This window comes from Patella vulgata, chromosome 1 (genome assembly GCF_932274485.2).
Source record: "Patella vulgata chromosome 1, xgPatVulg1.2, whole genome shotgun sequence".
Lineage (NCBI taxonomy): Eukaryota > Metazoa > Mollusca > Gastropoda > Patellidae > Patella > Patella vulgata.
In genome coordinates, this window is record NC_065879.2 from 28,009,873 (window position 1) to 28,028,247 (window position 18,375).

General features: G+C 37.3%; 1 protein-coding gene across 1 annotated transcript; it reads left to right on the top strand.

Annotated features, from left to right (window-relative positions):
• Positions 1-1,027: 1,027 nt before the first annotated feature.
• Positions 1,028-16,168, top strand: LOC130010395 (sodium/glucose cotransporter 4-like). The gene is made up of 15 exons (XM_050559859.1): positions 1,028-1,142; positions 1,787-1,861; positions 3,814-3,918; positions 4,280-4,339; positions 5,104-5,208; positions 5,740-5,845; positions 6,066-6,146; positions 8,184-8,392; positions 8,526-8,661; positions 9,009-9,116; positions 10,515-10,665; positions 10,872-11,040; positions 14,415-14,627; positions 15,060-15,156; positions 15,960-16,168. Exons 1-15 carry the CDS (start codon positions 1,032-1,034, stop codon positions 16,160-16,162), a joined length of 1,929 nt encoding a protein of 642 aa, XP_050415816.1. The 5' UTR covers positions 1,028-1,031; the 3' UTR covers positions 16,163-16,168.
• The last annotated feature ends 2,207 nt before the right edge of the window (positions 16,169-18,375 follow it).

The window sequence follows — 18,375 nt, forward strand, 5'->3', positions numbered from 1 at the left end:
GTGTACTAGGCTAGTGACGTGTTTATTATACATGTATAGTGTGATCTTTGCCTCGGGTGGTAAATACCATACCACTATAAATACGTTACGGTAAAATACCAGTAGATGAACGTATATTATGTCTATTTTGTGATAGTTGGACACTGAAGATGAATTCTATTTTGCCCTGGAGTGTCCTGTTTATAAATCGATCAGAGAACAATACCTTACACGGTATTATTTTGTAAGACCTTCGGTATTTAAACTCAAACAATGTACTAAAGGTGTTGAATAATCTAAGTAAATTTTTAAAACAGACTTTGTGTTTAAGAGAAAGTTTAATTACGGTTCGGTAGCTGATTATTTAATTATTGTTGTTCTCAATGACTGTATAATTGTGCCATCAATGTAATGTACATTTTCTGTATCTAAATGCCGTAAGGCATTTGATCTTGAATAAAAATAATTAATCTTGGTTTTAAACAGTATAATATTAAACAGCCAAAGTATATTTTAAAAGTATAATTCACACCCCACATGTTTGAAGACGGGCATTCAGAATTTTAAATAGTATTTGCAGAATGCTCTGTCAAGGGGGATTGGATGGCCGAATGGTTAGCACGTGCGTGCTGTATCATAAGGCCTGCCATGAGTCAACTGGCATGGTTTCGAATCCTCCTCGGTTGTACGTGACAAGGAGTAGGGTCGCCTGTCCAACCTCGTGGGTTTTCTCCGGGTCCTCCGGTTTCCTCCCACTGCTAAAGACCCCTACGCGTAAACGAATTAGTGAAATAAAATTAAACCATATGTTAGTCCCGAAATGACCTAGTTTTTGTCGAGTGGACGTTAAACCCCATTACTCTCTCTCTCTCTCTCTCTCTCTTTCTCTGTTGTACAAAACATTATCACGCGTTATAGTGCAATCGTCATGCTTGAAATGCATGTTTTTAACCTTTTTTTTTCTCCTGTCGTAAATAAAGATAAAGCGCGAACGGTATGATGTTGCGAATTTTAAGAAGCGTTTACACAGAAAAGTCTAATACAAATTCACGATGGCGGACAGTGAAGTTTGCACAAAGATCAGTTCGACTGGCTACCTCCACTGGGCAGATATTTTAACTATTGTTGCATATTTTGTTGTGGTTTTGATCGTTGGTATTTTTGTAAGTATGTACAACTGTTAATTAACTTATGTGGATCAAGAAATGGGAGTGCACGTATTATTTTTCCTATAGGATTTTAAAATTGTTTTTGTAGGTAATATTGATTGTTGTAATTATGTTCATTGGAAGGCTTTCATTTTGTATGCTTTAAAGCGCAACAGCCTTTAAAATGATCTTTAATAGCCGTAACACGTCTTCCATGATCAGAAACATAAATAGCTAAACATAGTCTTGCTGAGAATTTCGTTTTTAAGTTTATGTTTTAATGGATATTTCATACTAAAGTAGTTACAGGGAGAAAGAGATGAGGTTTAAAGTCCATTCGACACAAACTAGGTCATTTTGGGACAAATATATGGTTCAATTATATTTCAATAATTCGCTTCACGTAGGGATATTTAGCAGTGAGATGAAACCGGAGGACCCGGAGAAAACCTACGAGGCTGGAATTGAAACCACGCCGCTTTACTCGTTAAGTTTATGTTTTAATGGATCTTTCAAACTAAAGTGGTTAAGGAGAGAAAGCGATGAGGTTTAACGTCCACTCGACCCAAACTAGGTCATTTCGGGACGTAATAGAAGCTCATTACTAGGACTACAAGGATTTAAAAAATATATCAGTTGTTTATTTGCTTTATTCTTAGGCTACCTTTAGAGCTAGCAGAAAAAATAATGCAAGTGGATATTTTCTGGCCGGAAAATCCATGTCATTTTTCCCGGTAAGTAATAATATGTGATACACATCAAAATAGAAAACAGACTGATATAAACCCAAGCACAATATGCCATTAGGCCATACTTATTTGAATTTCTCTTCTTTGGGAAACCTGTTAAAAATCTTGCCTCCCACTTCCTCAGGAAAAAGATTTATTACAAACAAAAAAAAAAAAAACACATTTAACAAAACATCGTACACAAGAATTGATGGTTTATTTGATGATCAAGAAAAAAAGAACTAACAATTAAATTGGTTTGGCCTTAATTATAAAATACTCCAAATATATTTTACTATTCTGTTTTGAAACTGAAGTTAGCCTTTCAAAATTAGCATTTTCACCCAAATTAACGCTTCATAATTTAAAGGCGAAACTCCACCAGATATATACTGTTCCAAAAAAGTAGGGGATATTGAAATGCAAATACCTATGCAGGTTGCGATATGATAAATAGTCATGGACACTTGATATGATTTGAGAATATGTTCACAGATGAAGAACTTATCGCCCCAACAGAACCACTGAGCTGCATGTGCGACACGCATAGCGCCATAAACGTAGGAGGGGTTCATTGACAAATTTGACACTTCAAGGAAGGGTTGAAGGAAACTGCCGCTTGCTGGTTTATCCTATCCATGTTTGCTTTCCTATCGGTTCTTGCATAAGATTTACTGCTTAGCGTATCTTTGCTTTAGTGTGTTACGTTTAATTTGATCTGGAAACGTGTTCGTCGACGTCAACGTCAACAGACAACACTGCAAGAATTGGCCGTGGCACTGCAAATCGTGATTGGACGGTTTATTAGGAGCATGCCACGACGAATTGCAGAATGTCTGAGGATTGAAGGAGCAATTACTCATTATTAAGACAAAAATCAAAAACGTCCATTTTCACTTTTGATAGTGTATCTCTTTGCGAGTGAAATGGGGCCGCCCATGTGAACTGTTTATGTTCATGTCTAGGCAACTGTTTTTTTTTATTTTAAAGTTACAATTTCATATTTTCTAAGAAAGTCATTATTTCTATGTCTTTTGCTTAATAGGTTGTCAACTCACTATTATACGATCATAGTTGTCATTCTTACATTTAAAACTCATTCCGGAAATAATAACACAATTACCTCCCAATTACCTCCCTTGTTTTCTATTCTCCACCATGGAGTAGCTAACTTCAAACGTTTGAATTTGTCGATGAAAATGATATTTGTGCCAATTTCTCAACTGGCAATAGTGAATGATAGGAATAATAGGATTATTCTTTAACAAGGTAGGACTGTTTATAGATATCATCTATTTTAAGGCTTTATTTTAAAAAAAAATTAAAAATATAACTTAAAAATATGAAATTGCAACTTTAATCATTTTCCAGCAAGTTACCCCAGGTAAGTCTACAAATGGTGTCGAATATATTTGTGTTTATCAGGTCACTTAAAGAAAAATTTGAGGGGTTCTATAATAAAATAAAAGAATTACGTAACCCCTTTTAACTGTTAAACGCCATATAGCTTATTCTTGTTAAACAGTATAGCTTGTTAAACAGTCTTATTCTTCGTTTGTATCGTTCAAAGGAATTGAAATGAACACGTTGGATGGTACTTATGTCGGAACACACTAAGGTATATGTGACTGTACAATGCCTTGAAATGAAAAAAATAAACCGACAGCCTAGCTTCCAGTGTTGAAGTCACCTGCCGTCTATGATTTCACCACCATGTTCTTACCAACCACTCATAGATCGCCACAGATCATCCATTAATATTATATTTACTTTGCTCTGTGATATAAATGCCCACTTATATCCCCAGGATTGATTACGGTTGTGGCAATATTTCATTCAATCCAGACACAGGGATTCGACATCCCGTTTTTAGATCTAGCGCCCCAATATCTCCAGATTTTATACGTCCCAATATTAAATGGATTAAATATCCTTACTCTCTATCTGTCTTTGTTCAGATAGGAGCCAGTATATTTGCAAGTAACATCGGAGCACCATTATTTGTTGGTTTGTCTGGTACAGCTGCAGCTTCTGGTATTGGTGGATTGATATTTGAATGGCATGTACGTTAATTGTTTTACTTTTGTATAATATGATTCGTTTGATTTAGAATGTAGAGAGAAGTTAAAATTGCATGATGCAGTGATCAATTAAATGACATTTATGTGCTGTTTATAACAGGTCAAAGAGTTGTATGTTTTGTTTAAATTGAGATAAAATCCAATGCCATTCTTTACATGTACACAATATTTAAACAGGCAGTATGGTATGGGTCGGAGACCATTTCCAATTTTTTCTTTCAAATCTGTTAGGGATTGGTAAGGGACTTCGCAACGATCGAAAAAAATAAAAGACTGTTTACTTTGTTGTTACAGGTGATAATGGTTTAAATCCTTTAATGATTTCTATTGCATCTATTTTCAGTGTATTCCATTTATATTGATGTTAGCATGGGTTTTCATTCCAGTATTTACGTCATCAGGAGTAAGTGATCTGTGACCAAGTTGTTTTTTGTCTTATTAATTAATTAAGGTCAAGTCCAAGTAACTTATATGTGATATATTTAACATAGATAATTTAACAAATATTTATAGGAGAGCGGGATTCGATCTGTTCTAAATCATAGCTCAATCTTCATTCGACATACAATTCTACACAATATATAATAAGTAATTATGATACATTGCCGAATAAACTACAGAACATTGCTTTTAAGTGGAGGTCTGGAACAATAGTTAGTTTGTAAAGAGTTTGTTCAATGACCAGTTTTTAATCCCATCATTGTTAGACTTCAATGCATAGTCTGAATTATATCTAACGTAATCTCTCCTATATTTAACCAACAAGGTTCTGTAGCCCAGGGACCGGTTGACATTTGTTCAATAGAGACTTTTACTCTATATATCTATATAAGGACAACATTTCACTCATGTCAGTGTCCGTTTATTTCAACATGTATCTCACTGGCGAAATAATTAGGTAAATAAAATAGATTTAAAATACATTAATCATGGCAAAGATATGCTTACCAAAATGAGAAATGTATCATAGGTTTTTACAACATGAAACTAACATGACTTATGTGTCGGTGATACATCTCTGGAATTTTTATTTACTACTTTCCGGTAAAATTACCAACTTAAATTTGCACTCAATAATAGCCGGGTTTAGGGTGGACAAATACATAACTTGATCATTTATGTTCAATCATATTAAGTAAAGAAAGATCTGTTTATTTATAATCTCAGGTGTTCACGATGCCAGAATATTTACAGAAACGTTATGGTGGAACACGATTGCGTATTTATCTATCCGTGTTGTCTATAGTCCTTTATATAATCACCAAAATATCAGTAAGTGGCAAATATCCTGTTTTAAATCACCGATAGTCTTAAGATAAATGGTGTGCAAGAAGCGTCAGTACTAACACGTACCGACCACGTATCGACCACGTCAGTGCTCTTAAAAATAAACAGTGCCGGTATCTTAGTAAGCTAGATTCGACATATCTTTTCTTGAAGAAATTATTGCACGGTTCTACTTTCAATTCCTTCTTATAAATTCGATAATTAACAAACTAATTTGATCTTTTAGTCATTTTTCATTTGGAGTTTGGAGATCCATACACGACATGAGTAATTTTGAGAATTCATTAGCTATTTATTACTATGATTAACATCGCTGTTTAATAGAGCCTTATATAATAACAAAGAATGGTTGTCAGTTACTGTTGTATAATTCACTATTTTAATCTAGTAAACAAAAAGTTGCAGTTGGCCAACCTCTTGATAAAAAAATCACCACTTAGTTGTTGGTATCTACATTTGTATAATATTAACCAAATGTATCTAACAATTATTGTTTATATTAACTGATCTGTACAGGTAGAGATGTATGCTGGTGCTGTTTTTGTACAGATGTTATTAGGTTGGAGTATGTATGCTTCTGGTACCTTAGTTCTAGTATTCTCAGCTGCATTTACAATGACCGGTATGTACTTTCTCGTCCTCGTTGATAGTTCACATTCCCTTTTTATGCCGTGGGGAGACGCAATGAATACGCATTATACATTCTGTTCACTCATTCATAATTTCTAACAAAATATTATTAATTAGACATTATTTCATTTGTTGACATCAATCATAGATAGGAAACTTTGTATATTTGACAAGACGGTGATGCATTAACTAAATCATTGTTGTTTTCACAGGAGGTCTTACGGCTGTGATGTTTACGGATACTCTACAAACGATTGTGTTAACAGCTGGGGCTTTAGTTCTTACGTTCAAAAGTAAGTCAAACCTGGCAATAAATCGGTGATTCCTCGTCTTGATGGGCTATGAAAGCCTTGGACATATATGGGTAAAAGAGCCTTTTGAAGTTGACAAAAAAGAAACATTTAAAATCACAAGTGTATTTCTCCCCTTCTAGTCCGGTGGCTGAAGGGGGGGGGGGGGGAATCGCCACCCGAGCTGTGAATTTATGAGACCAAGTTTTTCTAGACCAGTTTTTTACGTAGATTCCGAATCTGGGTGGTGATCAGGCGTTTGAGGGGGCGTTTTCGAGATATTGGGGGTCAAATGTCTACAATGGGGGGGGGGGGGCTGATGTCATTATGTTGACGTAATATATTAATAAAACATAAATTTCTAAGACTGCCCATCTATAAATAAGTGTTTAAGATGCTCCTGGACAACTGCTTTGATTTGTGGGGAGATGGGGTGGGGACAGCAGGTATAAGGTGTGTGTGTGGAGGGGGGGGGGGGGGTCATTATGTTGACATAATATATTAATAAAACATAAATTTCTAGGGCTGCCCATTTTTAAAAAAGTGTTTATGATGCCCCTGGACAGCTATTTTGATTTGTGGTGAGGTGGGGTGGGGGTAGCAGGTGTGTGTGTATGGATGGGGGGGGGGTACATTTGGCGGGAAGTGAGTTCACGTTGATGATTTTCTTAGAGCTTGGTAAAAACATTATTTTTAATTCCACTGCACATCTCTATATGTGTATACGATTACCGTTGTATAGGGGAGGGTAAATGTATTTTGGGGGACAGAAACCACTTGGTTCAAAATTGACCTGAAAAGTGTTTTCTCGAGTTTTCGTTCAGTGCCAATATCGTCATTCAAAATATTAAATTATAATGGTACTTTTCGAGAGATCTGGAAATTTACATAAAAAACACATGTTTAGATATTAGTGTATTCTTATAATATTTGCGGGATAGATATCTTCTTGATGGCTGATCAACAGCCTGCGCATATCCTTTGGATATGCTTCAGTTACCCATTCATCTTGTTCCATCATTTATTTTGCAACCGCTCGCCATATTGTTGCAACATAATTATTGCGTTTAATGTGCAGCAAAACCTTTCTTTATTACCACCTTGCCGTATACGTGGTCTTTTGCTGCATGACTGGAATGAAGATATACAATGTGAATTGGTTCCTGAAGCATATCCAAAGGATATGCGAGCTGTTGGCCAGCAACCAAGAAAATATTTATCTCTCTCATAGGAACTTTTGATTTTGAATCTTCTGATGAAGACTAATAAGAATAAACTAACAACTAAACATATCTCTGAGTTAATGTGTTTTTGATTTACATTTCCAGATCTCTTGAAAAGTACCATTATAATTTAATATTTTGAACGAAAACGCTAACGAGATACCACTTTAAGCTCAATTATGAACAAAATGAGTTCTGTCCACAAAATACATGTTGCCACCCGCCATCACCCGCACCCCCCCCCCCCCCCCACGGCGGCCACTCACCCCGGCGTCACCCCCATACAATAGGAATCTTATAAACATATTTAGAGATGTTTCATCAAGCTCTTAGAAAATCATCATTTAAATCAACGTGAATTCATTTCCTCGCCAATTTTATCCCCACCCCACCCCTCCACACGCGCACACCTGCTACCCCCACCCCACCTCCCCATAAATCACAACAGTAGTTGTCCAGGGGGCATCGTAAACACTTATTTATAGATGGGCAGTCTTAGTAATTTATGTTTTATTAATATATTATGTCAACATAATGACATCACCCCCCCCCCCCCCCATTGTAGACATTTGACCCCCTATATCTCGAAAACGCCCCCTCAAACGCCTGATGACCAGCCAGATGCGGAATCTACGCAAAAAACTGGTCTAGAAAAACTTGGTCTCATGAATTCACAGCTCGGGTGGCGACCCCCCCCCCCCCTTCAGCCACCGGACTATTCTCTATTACATGTAGGATATTAAGATGGTTAGATATGTCACCTACAAATCACAGAAGTTCAGAACTATTTTATTATTGGTCTTCTATATATACGTAGGTTTAACAGAAATTGGTGGTTATGAATATCTTCAACCTAAATATATGGAAGCGATACCGAATACTACACGATATGGTAACTCGAGCTGTGGTGTACCACGTCCGGATTCCTTTAGTTTATTACGTGAGCCACTGAACTCAGATTATCCTTGGCCAGGAACTCTAATTTTTAACATACCTTGTGATATCTGGTTTTGGTGTTCTGATCAGGTAAGTAAAAATTTAGGTTTAAAATTGTAAAGGGAAAACAGTACAGAGAGTTTACTGACTTCTCTAATAGTTAGTAGTAAGCATGGTCGGAGCAAATGATCACGATTGAATTAATAAATCTTGTCTTTTTCAGATAATGGTACAGCGATCTCTAGCCGCCAAGAACTTATCACATGCTAAAGGTGGATCTATTGTTGCTGGTTATTTAAAGATCTTTGTTTTCTTTTTATTCGTGGTGCCTGGGATGGTGGCGAGAATATTATACCCAGGTAAGTAAACCAGTCGAAATCTTTTTACACGTACATTATCCTTAGATAGCTGAAATACGGCTGTTTCACTAGTAGCGCTCACTTTACAAATGTTATGTTGTCATATATATAAAAATACATGTTATTATCAACTAAATTTTGAATTCATTCACGTACATTTCTTCGTTGGTGTCTTACCTTGACCCCGAAAAATGGCTTAGATTCTATTCATGTAAGCATAGTTATTTCTCATTTAACAACGCATGCATAGCTGGGCGACTACCTATATACTTCAAATGTAGCGCTAGAAGTCATATTTTCTCAAATTCGTCCAAATGTGGATTCATTACAATGCTAATTTGTTTTAGATGAAGTGGCGTGTGCTGATCCTGCGATCTGTGAATGTATTTGTGATAATCCAGCAGGTTGTTCTAATATAGCTTATCCATTACTCGTACTTAGAATCCTTTCTCCAGGTGAGACGCCTTACATCCATCTTAATCTTACATAAAGCGTTTGTTTGCTCTCAATTCATTCCCGATTCAAAATCCAAACTCTGTGTATCCTTCATATTTTCAAATTGAAATCCAGATACCAGAATCTAAATCGATATTTCTGTCTTCCATTATATTAGGTCCGATCTAAAAAAAACCCAACCTTTTCCCCCGTTTTACTGGAAAGTGAATCTATATTTGGGTAGGCCTACTTGAAAACCAAACTCGCTGTAGCGAGACCTTGTGTTTAAAAAAACTAAATGATTTGTCTTAATAACATTATTGGATTTACATTAATATTGCATCGCCCAAGAGATGCAAACACAAAAAGCATGAGTCGAGTGTTTTCTATTCATAGATATGTTTTTATCAGTTTTATTATGAGCCTCTCATCAGTGGGACTAAAAACCCGTGCAAACCATGTGATTCGAAAACACTGATGAATATAATCATTTGGTTGGGTCCCATATGTTCCATCGGATATATATATATATATATATATATATATATATATACTAAACAGCAAAAAAACAAATATAAAAAAACGTCAAAACCATTTCAAAATCAGAGAGGCACTTTAATCATTCTAGAAAAAAAACTTACTAAATGGATCAAAGCAATTTTTTGTGAACGGTATGTTGACACATTAATGATTAATGCATCACAATTCCAAGACATTACGAGAAAGTTTAGAGTTTGTACACAGTCTATACATCAGTATCTGGTGTTTCCACCGCGAGTGTCAATAACAGCAGCGCAGCGTCTGTACATAAAGTGGACCAGACGATTGATGAACGCCATTGGTACCTGGAACCACACTTTCAGAAAAGCCTGGCGCAATCCATCGGCTGTGTTTGGTCTCGGTACGACGTTATTAAGTCTCCTCTGAATTTCATCCCAAAGATGTTCAATCGGGTTTAAGACTGGCCAGTGCATAACGTTGACACTGTTCTGCTGTAGAAAGTGCCGAGTAACTCTGGCAGTGTGGGTACGGGCGTTGTCATGCTGGAAAACGTTGTTTCGCTGACGTGCAAAATGTGGTATGTCGTGGGGTCCGCGACCTTGATCGATGTAGCGCACTGCTGTGATGCGGCCTCCTCTCCCTAGACCAAAATTTTGAAACACCACAGGACCCACTCTCTGGTTCAGGCCGATTCCACCCCAAACCATTTTGCTTGGACCTTCCCATGGGTCTCGTTCCATGACACATTGGTCAGAATAACGCTGGCCACCTTAAGGCCATAAACCAACCTTGAATGCCATCCATGTCATCCAAGTATAGTTAATCTGAGCTATAGTTTTTACTTGGGTTCCAGAAGCTAATGATATTCGGTGGAAAGGTAAAAACGATCAGAGAAATATAATATTCTTAATCTTCAGGTTTACGTGGATTAATGTTGGCTGCTCTGTTTGCTGCTGTTATGAGTACATTGACGTCTGTGTTTAATAGTGCTAGTTCTATATTTACCATGGATTTATGGAGAAGATTCAGGAAACACGCTAGAGAATGGGAACTACTTCTCGTTGGGAGGTAACATTTAGTTCAAATTGTATATTCGGGAAAGACAAGTTTTAATGATTATGACCTATTAACGTTTCATAACGTTTAGAATATCAAAAAATGAAAGTCAAGTTTTGATGGAATATCATGTTTATATGTTTACGGTACAAGTCCGGTTACTGCATTTCTCCCACTTAAGACAAAGAGGTTGAAAAAATGATTATTGCTTTATCTAGATTAGTAGTATTAGTATTGGTTGGTTTATCCATTATATGGATACCTATAATGGAAGCGGCACAAGGAGATCAACTATGGCAGTATTGGCAAGGCATGATGAGTGCTGTTGGACCACCGTGGGCTATGGTGTTCATAATGGGCTTCTTCTGGAAGCGAACCACAGAACAGGTACCTGTATACAGGGTTGTAGTTCATAGTAGGCAAATGTGGGTATCACCCACATAGTTGCTAGGCAATGAACAATTGTTTTTAACTGCGATAAATAGGCAATTTTTATAATCTTTATCTGAGATACACTAAAATTACTTTGTGGATTGGGCTTCCCTCTTTGGGTGATCAAGATACGGATCCATGTTAATTTACCATTATACCACCGGCTGTGTACAAATTTAATGCGATGCTCTATATGCGGCATATGGTTTTTGTCATAACCATCAACTCAAACCTTCTTTGGGAAGAGATTGCTGTAAGGTTATAATGTATTGGTAATTGGTTGCTCAGTATTTATGGGTCCGTGGTAGTAGAACGGTTACTTGAATGGGATATGACTACCGAGGATTGGTTAGAATATCCCCTTATGGTTCGAAAATAAATTTTGACAGGGAAATTATGCATAGTCGCTTACACGTTATATCGGAATTCGCCATAGGTTGATCTCAAAATAATTTGTGTAAAATGTCTTCACCTTGATCATTAAAACGTCGCTTGCTTTTTTAAACATATTGCATAGGTTAAATATTATTTTGCCAAGGAACTAAAGTATCTTCAAGATGCCGGAAACGTTAATTTTAATATGGCCACATTTAAGTGTAGGCGTATTATGTCGTCACCCTGTCCGCCGGAACGTACGTCAGTCAACAATTGTTTTGCGAGCGCGATAGAGGCTACGAATTTTGACAGATATCTTTTTCAAAATTTGGTAGAAAGCATCAGGGTCATAAGAGGACGAATCCTATCGATATTCAGCCTTCCGCGACCTTTCGTACCAAAGCTATGCCCAATTTTAACAGATTGTTTATTTTTTCAAATTTGATGAGAACACCCACCTCTCCACCACCCTTGACCGAAAACCATGTGAACGTGAAAAGAGATTTTAACAATTTTCTTTTTACTTTTGGTTTGAAGCACTGGATCTTGTTAGGTCAAGCCCTATCGTTATTTGTCATTCTGTGACTTTCCTTTCTGGAGTTATTCCCCCCCCCCTCGGGCCACATTGGCTAAGTAGGCAAAACGTTAACTCGTTAGTCTGGAGGTCGCGTGTTCGATTCTTGCATTGACCGAGAAAGTGCATCAGGATTTTCCAACGTGTTTTCCCCTTGTCAGTGGTAGAGGGCAGTGGGCCTGACAAGGACAGCTGTCTAGTCCTTCGGATGGGAAGAAAAACCGAGGCCCCGTGTATACATTGACGTGCACGTAACATATCCCTTGGCAGTTGGAATTCGATATAAGTGTAGGCCATAGTGCCGCTGCCCGGGCAAAATTTCTTTCATTGCACACTGTATGGCGTATGTCCGTCTTCTTAGCTCAGTCGAAGCAGAACAGTAGGACGTGTAGTACGTTAAACCCCATTTCATTTCATTTCATTTTATTTCATTTTACCCCACACCCTTTTGCCGAAAACCTCGTGAACACAATCGAGGCTACAGTTTTTAACGGATTCAGCTTTACGCGACGTTCCGTGCTGGGGTTACACCCCTGTCTTGAAAGCCTTGTGAAGGCTATAGTTTTAACGGAATTTCGGTGTGAAGCTTATTGATAGTTAACTTTGCGCGATGTCCCGTTACAGAGTTATTCCCCTGTTTCTGAAAACTTCTGCTCACTATATAACCATAGTTTTCACCATTTTTATTCGAATTTGGTGTGAAGCATTTGATCTCCATAGATATTCAATAAATACCCCCCCCCCCGTCCCCTCCGTATTCTTTTGCCGAGAATCCTGCTGAAAACGTAAGAGACTACAGGCTTTTACAAATACTTTTTATACGCCCACATTTTCATGTGGACGTATATTGTCGTCGCCCCTGTCCGTCCGTCCGTCCACAATTGTTTGTGAACAGTCTACAGGTCACAATTTTTATCCGATTTCAATGAAACTTAAAATATAGGTTTATCACCCTAAGATCTCGGTTCCTTTCGGTACTGGCATGTATCGGAAAGTAACTTCGTGGATTATGGCCCCTGATTGTACGAAAAATCACGTTTTTAGCTTGTGAACACTGTAGAGGTCACAATTTTTATCTGATTTATTTTAAACTTGAAATGTATGATTATAACCCAAAGATCTCGGTTCCTTTCGATATTCGCGCATATCTGAACATAACTTCCTGAATTATGGCCCCTGATTGTACAAAAAATCGCGTTTTTAGCTTGTGGACCCTATACAGGTCATAATTTTTATCCGATTTAAAAAACCGTTTTATTATATCACTGTTAAACCCTAAGGACGTTTGAGTCCGAATTTCGTGAAAATCGGCCCAAAACTGACAGACAAAATGGCCGCCGTTCGTTTTCAAATAGCGTAAAAATATGGTATATCAAGGTTGTGGGCCCTATAGAGGTCACAATTTTTATCTGATTTTGTTGAAACTTGAAATGTATGTTTATATCCCAAAGATCTCGGGTCCTTTCGATATTCGCGCACATCGGACCGTAACTTCCTGAATTATGGCCCCTGATTGAACGAAAAATTGCGTTTTTAGCTTGTGGACCCAATAGAGGTCATAATTTTTAACCGATTTAAAATAACGTATTATTATATCACCGTTAGACCTTAAGGACGACTGAGTTCGAATTTCATGAAAATCGGTCCAAAACTGACAGACAAAATGGCCGCCCTTCGTTCTCAAATAGCGTAAAAATATGGTATATCAAGGTCACAATTTTTATCCGATTTTGTTGAAACTTGAAATGTAAGTTTATAACCCAAAGATCTCGGTTCCTTGCGATATTCGCGCATATCGGACCGTAACTTCCTGAATTATGGCCTCTGATTGTACGAAAAATCACTTTCTTTTTAGCTTGTTCTCTATCCATCTCTCGAAAATGTGGGCGTATCCTGCCTGGCAGCCGCTGGTTCAAATTTTCAGCGAAGCATTGTGGTTTTCAGAGGACGAATCCTTTCGGTATTCAGCGTTCCGCGACGTTCTCTTCCAGAGTTCAGTCCCCTTTTCCGAAACCATTTAAGCATGATAGAGGCTGCAGTATTTAATGGATTTGTTTCGGTAGTATGAAGCATTCATGATGGACAAACGTTTTCGGGATTAACCCTTTTCTTGAAAACCCTGTGAACGCAATAGATTATACCGTATTAACGTATGTTTTTTTTCAAGCTTGTGAATACGATAAAAAGTCGATTACTTCGTGGCAAAAAAAGGATCCTTGTCAAATTTGGTCAACATCCAAGTTTTGCTTTTGGATAAGCTGGTGTGTGGGCGTAATTCCACGCTTTGCGTGGCTATGGTTCATTATTTTAAAACAATAGAATCAACAGAATTGTTTCCGTTTGTATGTACTTATAGTCATGCTTATATCTGTCATTTCAGGCGGCATTTTATGGAACGTTGGCAGGTCAAGCTGTAGGATTTGCTCGACTTTTCATGTCCTTTGCTTACCCAGCGCCGCCTTGCGGAACACCCGACGATCGATTTTATTTTCTAAAAATCCATTTCTTGTATGTGGCTGCCATGGAAACAGCAGTTACAGGCATATGTATGATTTTAATTAGTTTAAAAACACAACCACAACCCAGCTCAAAGGTAATTCATGTATATAGATTAATAGCTGTAACTAGATTAATATTGAATATTAACATTGAATTCTTGCTTTAATTAATTCAATTCATACCCCCCCCCCCATCACATGTATATTTAATGATAAATCTGCACTATTGATGTTTTGTAGAAAAGGGTAATTTCAAGTACCTTACAGTTATGTCCCGAAAACACCAGCGGGGTACGGTTTGCTCTGTTGGCAACCTTGAATATATTTGCCAAAACAGTTATATACAGTGGTGAAACCTTGAATATTTCTCGGTCGTGTATATTCGTAATCACGTCACCAGGAGGGCGTTATTGGACATTAATTCCACTAAAAAAAACAACCATTCGTTATACGTATACGTCATTAAAACCTCTTTGATGGATGCTTTGATATTTGGAAATGATATACTTCCATTACATTTATTACAGTTACGCCGTGTAACGTGGTGGACACGCAATGATGAAGATATGCAAGATACATCATATGATGAAAATGATGATACTCAACAGGATCAAACTGTAAAAGGTAGGTACTATTCTCACGGCTCACTATGACTAGTGAAGAAATTCATGAGCCCAGTCGGAGCAGAAACGTAGGACGTTGAACCCCATTTCATTTCATTTCAGACATTAAACCAACACATTGATATCGCATATTTATTCATGGTGGTCCGCAATTGTAACAGCTGGAATTATTTTCAGTTGTACATGTAACTGTAATGTCCACCCTTAAAATTTGCACAAACTTTTCATTGAACACGAACGTTTCGTTGTTAAGCATTTAACAGTTCGGCCCATAGATGTAAGCAGAATATGTTTAAACTTTCTCCTCTAATTTGTTATTCAATCCTTTTATTGGGGGATCACGTGGCTAAGTGGGTAAGACACTGGCTCGCTAGCCTGGAGGTCGGGTGTTCGATCCCTGCATTGGCCGAGAATGTTCATCCAGATTTTCCGGCGTGGTTCCCCCTTGTCAGGGATGCAGGACGGAGGGCCTGACAAGGGCAGCTGTCTAGTCCTTCGGATGAGACGAACAACCGAGGTCCCGTGTATACATTGGAATGCACGTAAAAGATCCCTTGGCAGTTGGAATTCGATATAAGAGATTGGGATAGTGCCGCTGCCCGGGCAAAATTTCCCTCATAGCACACTGTATGGCGTATGCCCGTCTTCATTAGCCCAGCATAGGAGCAGAACAGTAGGACGTTAAACCCCATTTCATTTCATTTCATTTTCCATCCTTTTATTGTTTTAAATATTTTAATTTCCGATTATAGATATAGTTTTACAATTAATTAGTCTTCTATTTTAAATGAATTTCTCCTATAGAGCATGGTGAATGTACACGTCGTGTTATGGTTTGCTGTGGTATGTCAGATGATTCACAGATCAGAAGAACTCCTGAAGAGATTAAAGCTATTCAAGATAAAATGACGTCCATTAAAGAAAGTCCTAAATGGAAAACATTCTTAGATATAAATGGAATTATTCTCCTTACTGTAACAGCTTTTATTATAGGATATTATCGTTAATGTATTTTTACCCAAATACAAAAAAAAATTCTGGTCATTATTGTTGTTTCTTTATAAACTTTGAAAAAAAGCGGATAAAGTAGTTCCTTGAGATACCACGCAATGGATGTCATCAATTAATTAAAAGCTGGCATATCTGTAATTGTTAGAGTAATATGTAACAGCTTTTTAAATAACAACTGCTAGTAGCTAACTGTTGTAACAGGGGTGGGGTTGGAGGAGGTGGGGTGGGGGGTCGTTTCGTGTGTAAACTGCCATTAATACTTTAAAGATGTATTATGTAAGATTTAGATAAAGACCTCTCAGTTCATGTTAATAAGTTTAACATTAGATAATGAAGAAGCAAAAATATTGAAAATTAAATTTCATTCTTATTACTTCATTGTAGGCGAAGTTATAAATGTTTGAATTTATAATTTTAATTGTTAATTAGCGATCGTGTTTCAATCCATCCGGTGATCTAGAGAGTTGAGTATGGGCTTGCCATGTGAATTAAATCTAATCAATAATTCATATAACATTTGAGACGTAAAGAAAGGTCTGCAATAGGTAGATTTAGCTCTTACATAATGGATCTTTAAATAATTTTCATTTCTGGTTTTACATAATATTATTATCTACTCCACTGTTGAATATTCTGTATAATCATGCTGAAAACACATTCTACATATTATGTTTATTATAATTACAGAATATTTATATTATCAAAGTTTATGAGAAAAACACGCACAGAAACGCAAACATACATGGTGAATGACAAAACTTACAAAAATCACAAACACAGTAGGTGATGCTTGAACACGTATGTACACTTTATAACACTTCCCCTTTACATTGGTCTTGTTTCTATACAATGACACAGCCTTTTAATTTAGGTCAAAAATAAAATGGTCATTGTTATGTAGTTTTCAGAAATGGAAATGTGTCTTTGATTAAATGTTTTAGATAAAACGAATGTTGATATATATTGGCAGGACACTGAACAGTTGACAGAGCTAAAAGCGAAGATAAAATTAGTAAACCACCGGATATTAGAAACGAAACTTCAACCTTAGATAAGACTTCGGATCAACTAGTTTGGCCTCAATCAATGAATTATACTTCCGGCATCTTCGACTTGCTACGTTCTCTTATAGTGCTCATTTGCGTTGGTCGGTTTACATTTTGGACAATAAGATCTTCCTCGGCTTTAGAAACGGTCTTGAGACCAAGATATCTGGGTGTAGTCAGAGTTTTTTCTTCGATAACTTGGTCTTCGCTCGACTTGCCCGCCCCGGTGCTAGCAAGGGTGGGTTTTCGTAAGCGAGTGACGATTTCATCTACTTCCGGTGGAGGAAGCGATCTAAAGGCTTGAGCTTTAGGTATAAAACATCTGTATTCCTGAATGTAATCTGATGATTGGACTAAGAGTTTTTTGTCTGGTCGGTCATCATACACGGGTGGTCTATGGAACTCTGAAATATATATGAGCAGGTTAATAATACTAGTTTTGAAAAAGGTGCTTGTCTTAATGACATGTTATATGAATAAATCGAAGTGTTGGTAATTTGAATTTGGGGAATTGGGTGATGGTTGGTTTAAAGGATGAGTTCCAAATAGATTGTATTGTATAAGACTAATTACTTCGTTATGAACGCATCTACCACACCTTCAGTCGTGTCCAGGACATTTAGCTGAACCTATAATCTGATACTTTTTCGTAGAAATACAACTTACAGTTTTCATGCCATGTGGGGTTGACTATACATCCCTAAGTTCTATCCTGCATACGAGCTTGGGTAATCGTGTCTATATACCTGTCGACGTTATAGTGGTAATTGATCGTCGCCATTTTTATGGTGTTGGTTATAGGGTTGGTCCTTTGTTAGATTTGTTCAAATGGAATTTTATGCCACCACGAATGTTTGAATGGATTGGGGTTTAACGTGAAATGAAATGAAAAGGGTTTTAAAGTCATACCCTTCATGAAGGCGACCTGGGGTTACATAGACGGTGTTTCCACCTACTCTTCCTCTAATTCTATTAAGTGTTATTTTACGTACAAACCAATATGTACAAAGGTTGACTTCTCTTTTCTTCCCATCCGAACAACTACGCACACTTGCCTTTTCAGCGGCGCGGGCGTTGTCCCTGTCAAGCGGTAACCGATTCTAGGAATGGTACTGCCCCGGTGTAGGTCGAGAATTTCAGCGTACTTTCCCCTTGTATGTGTC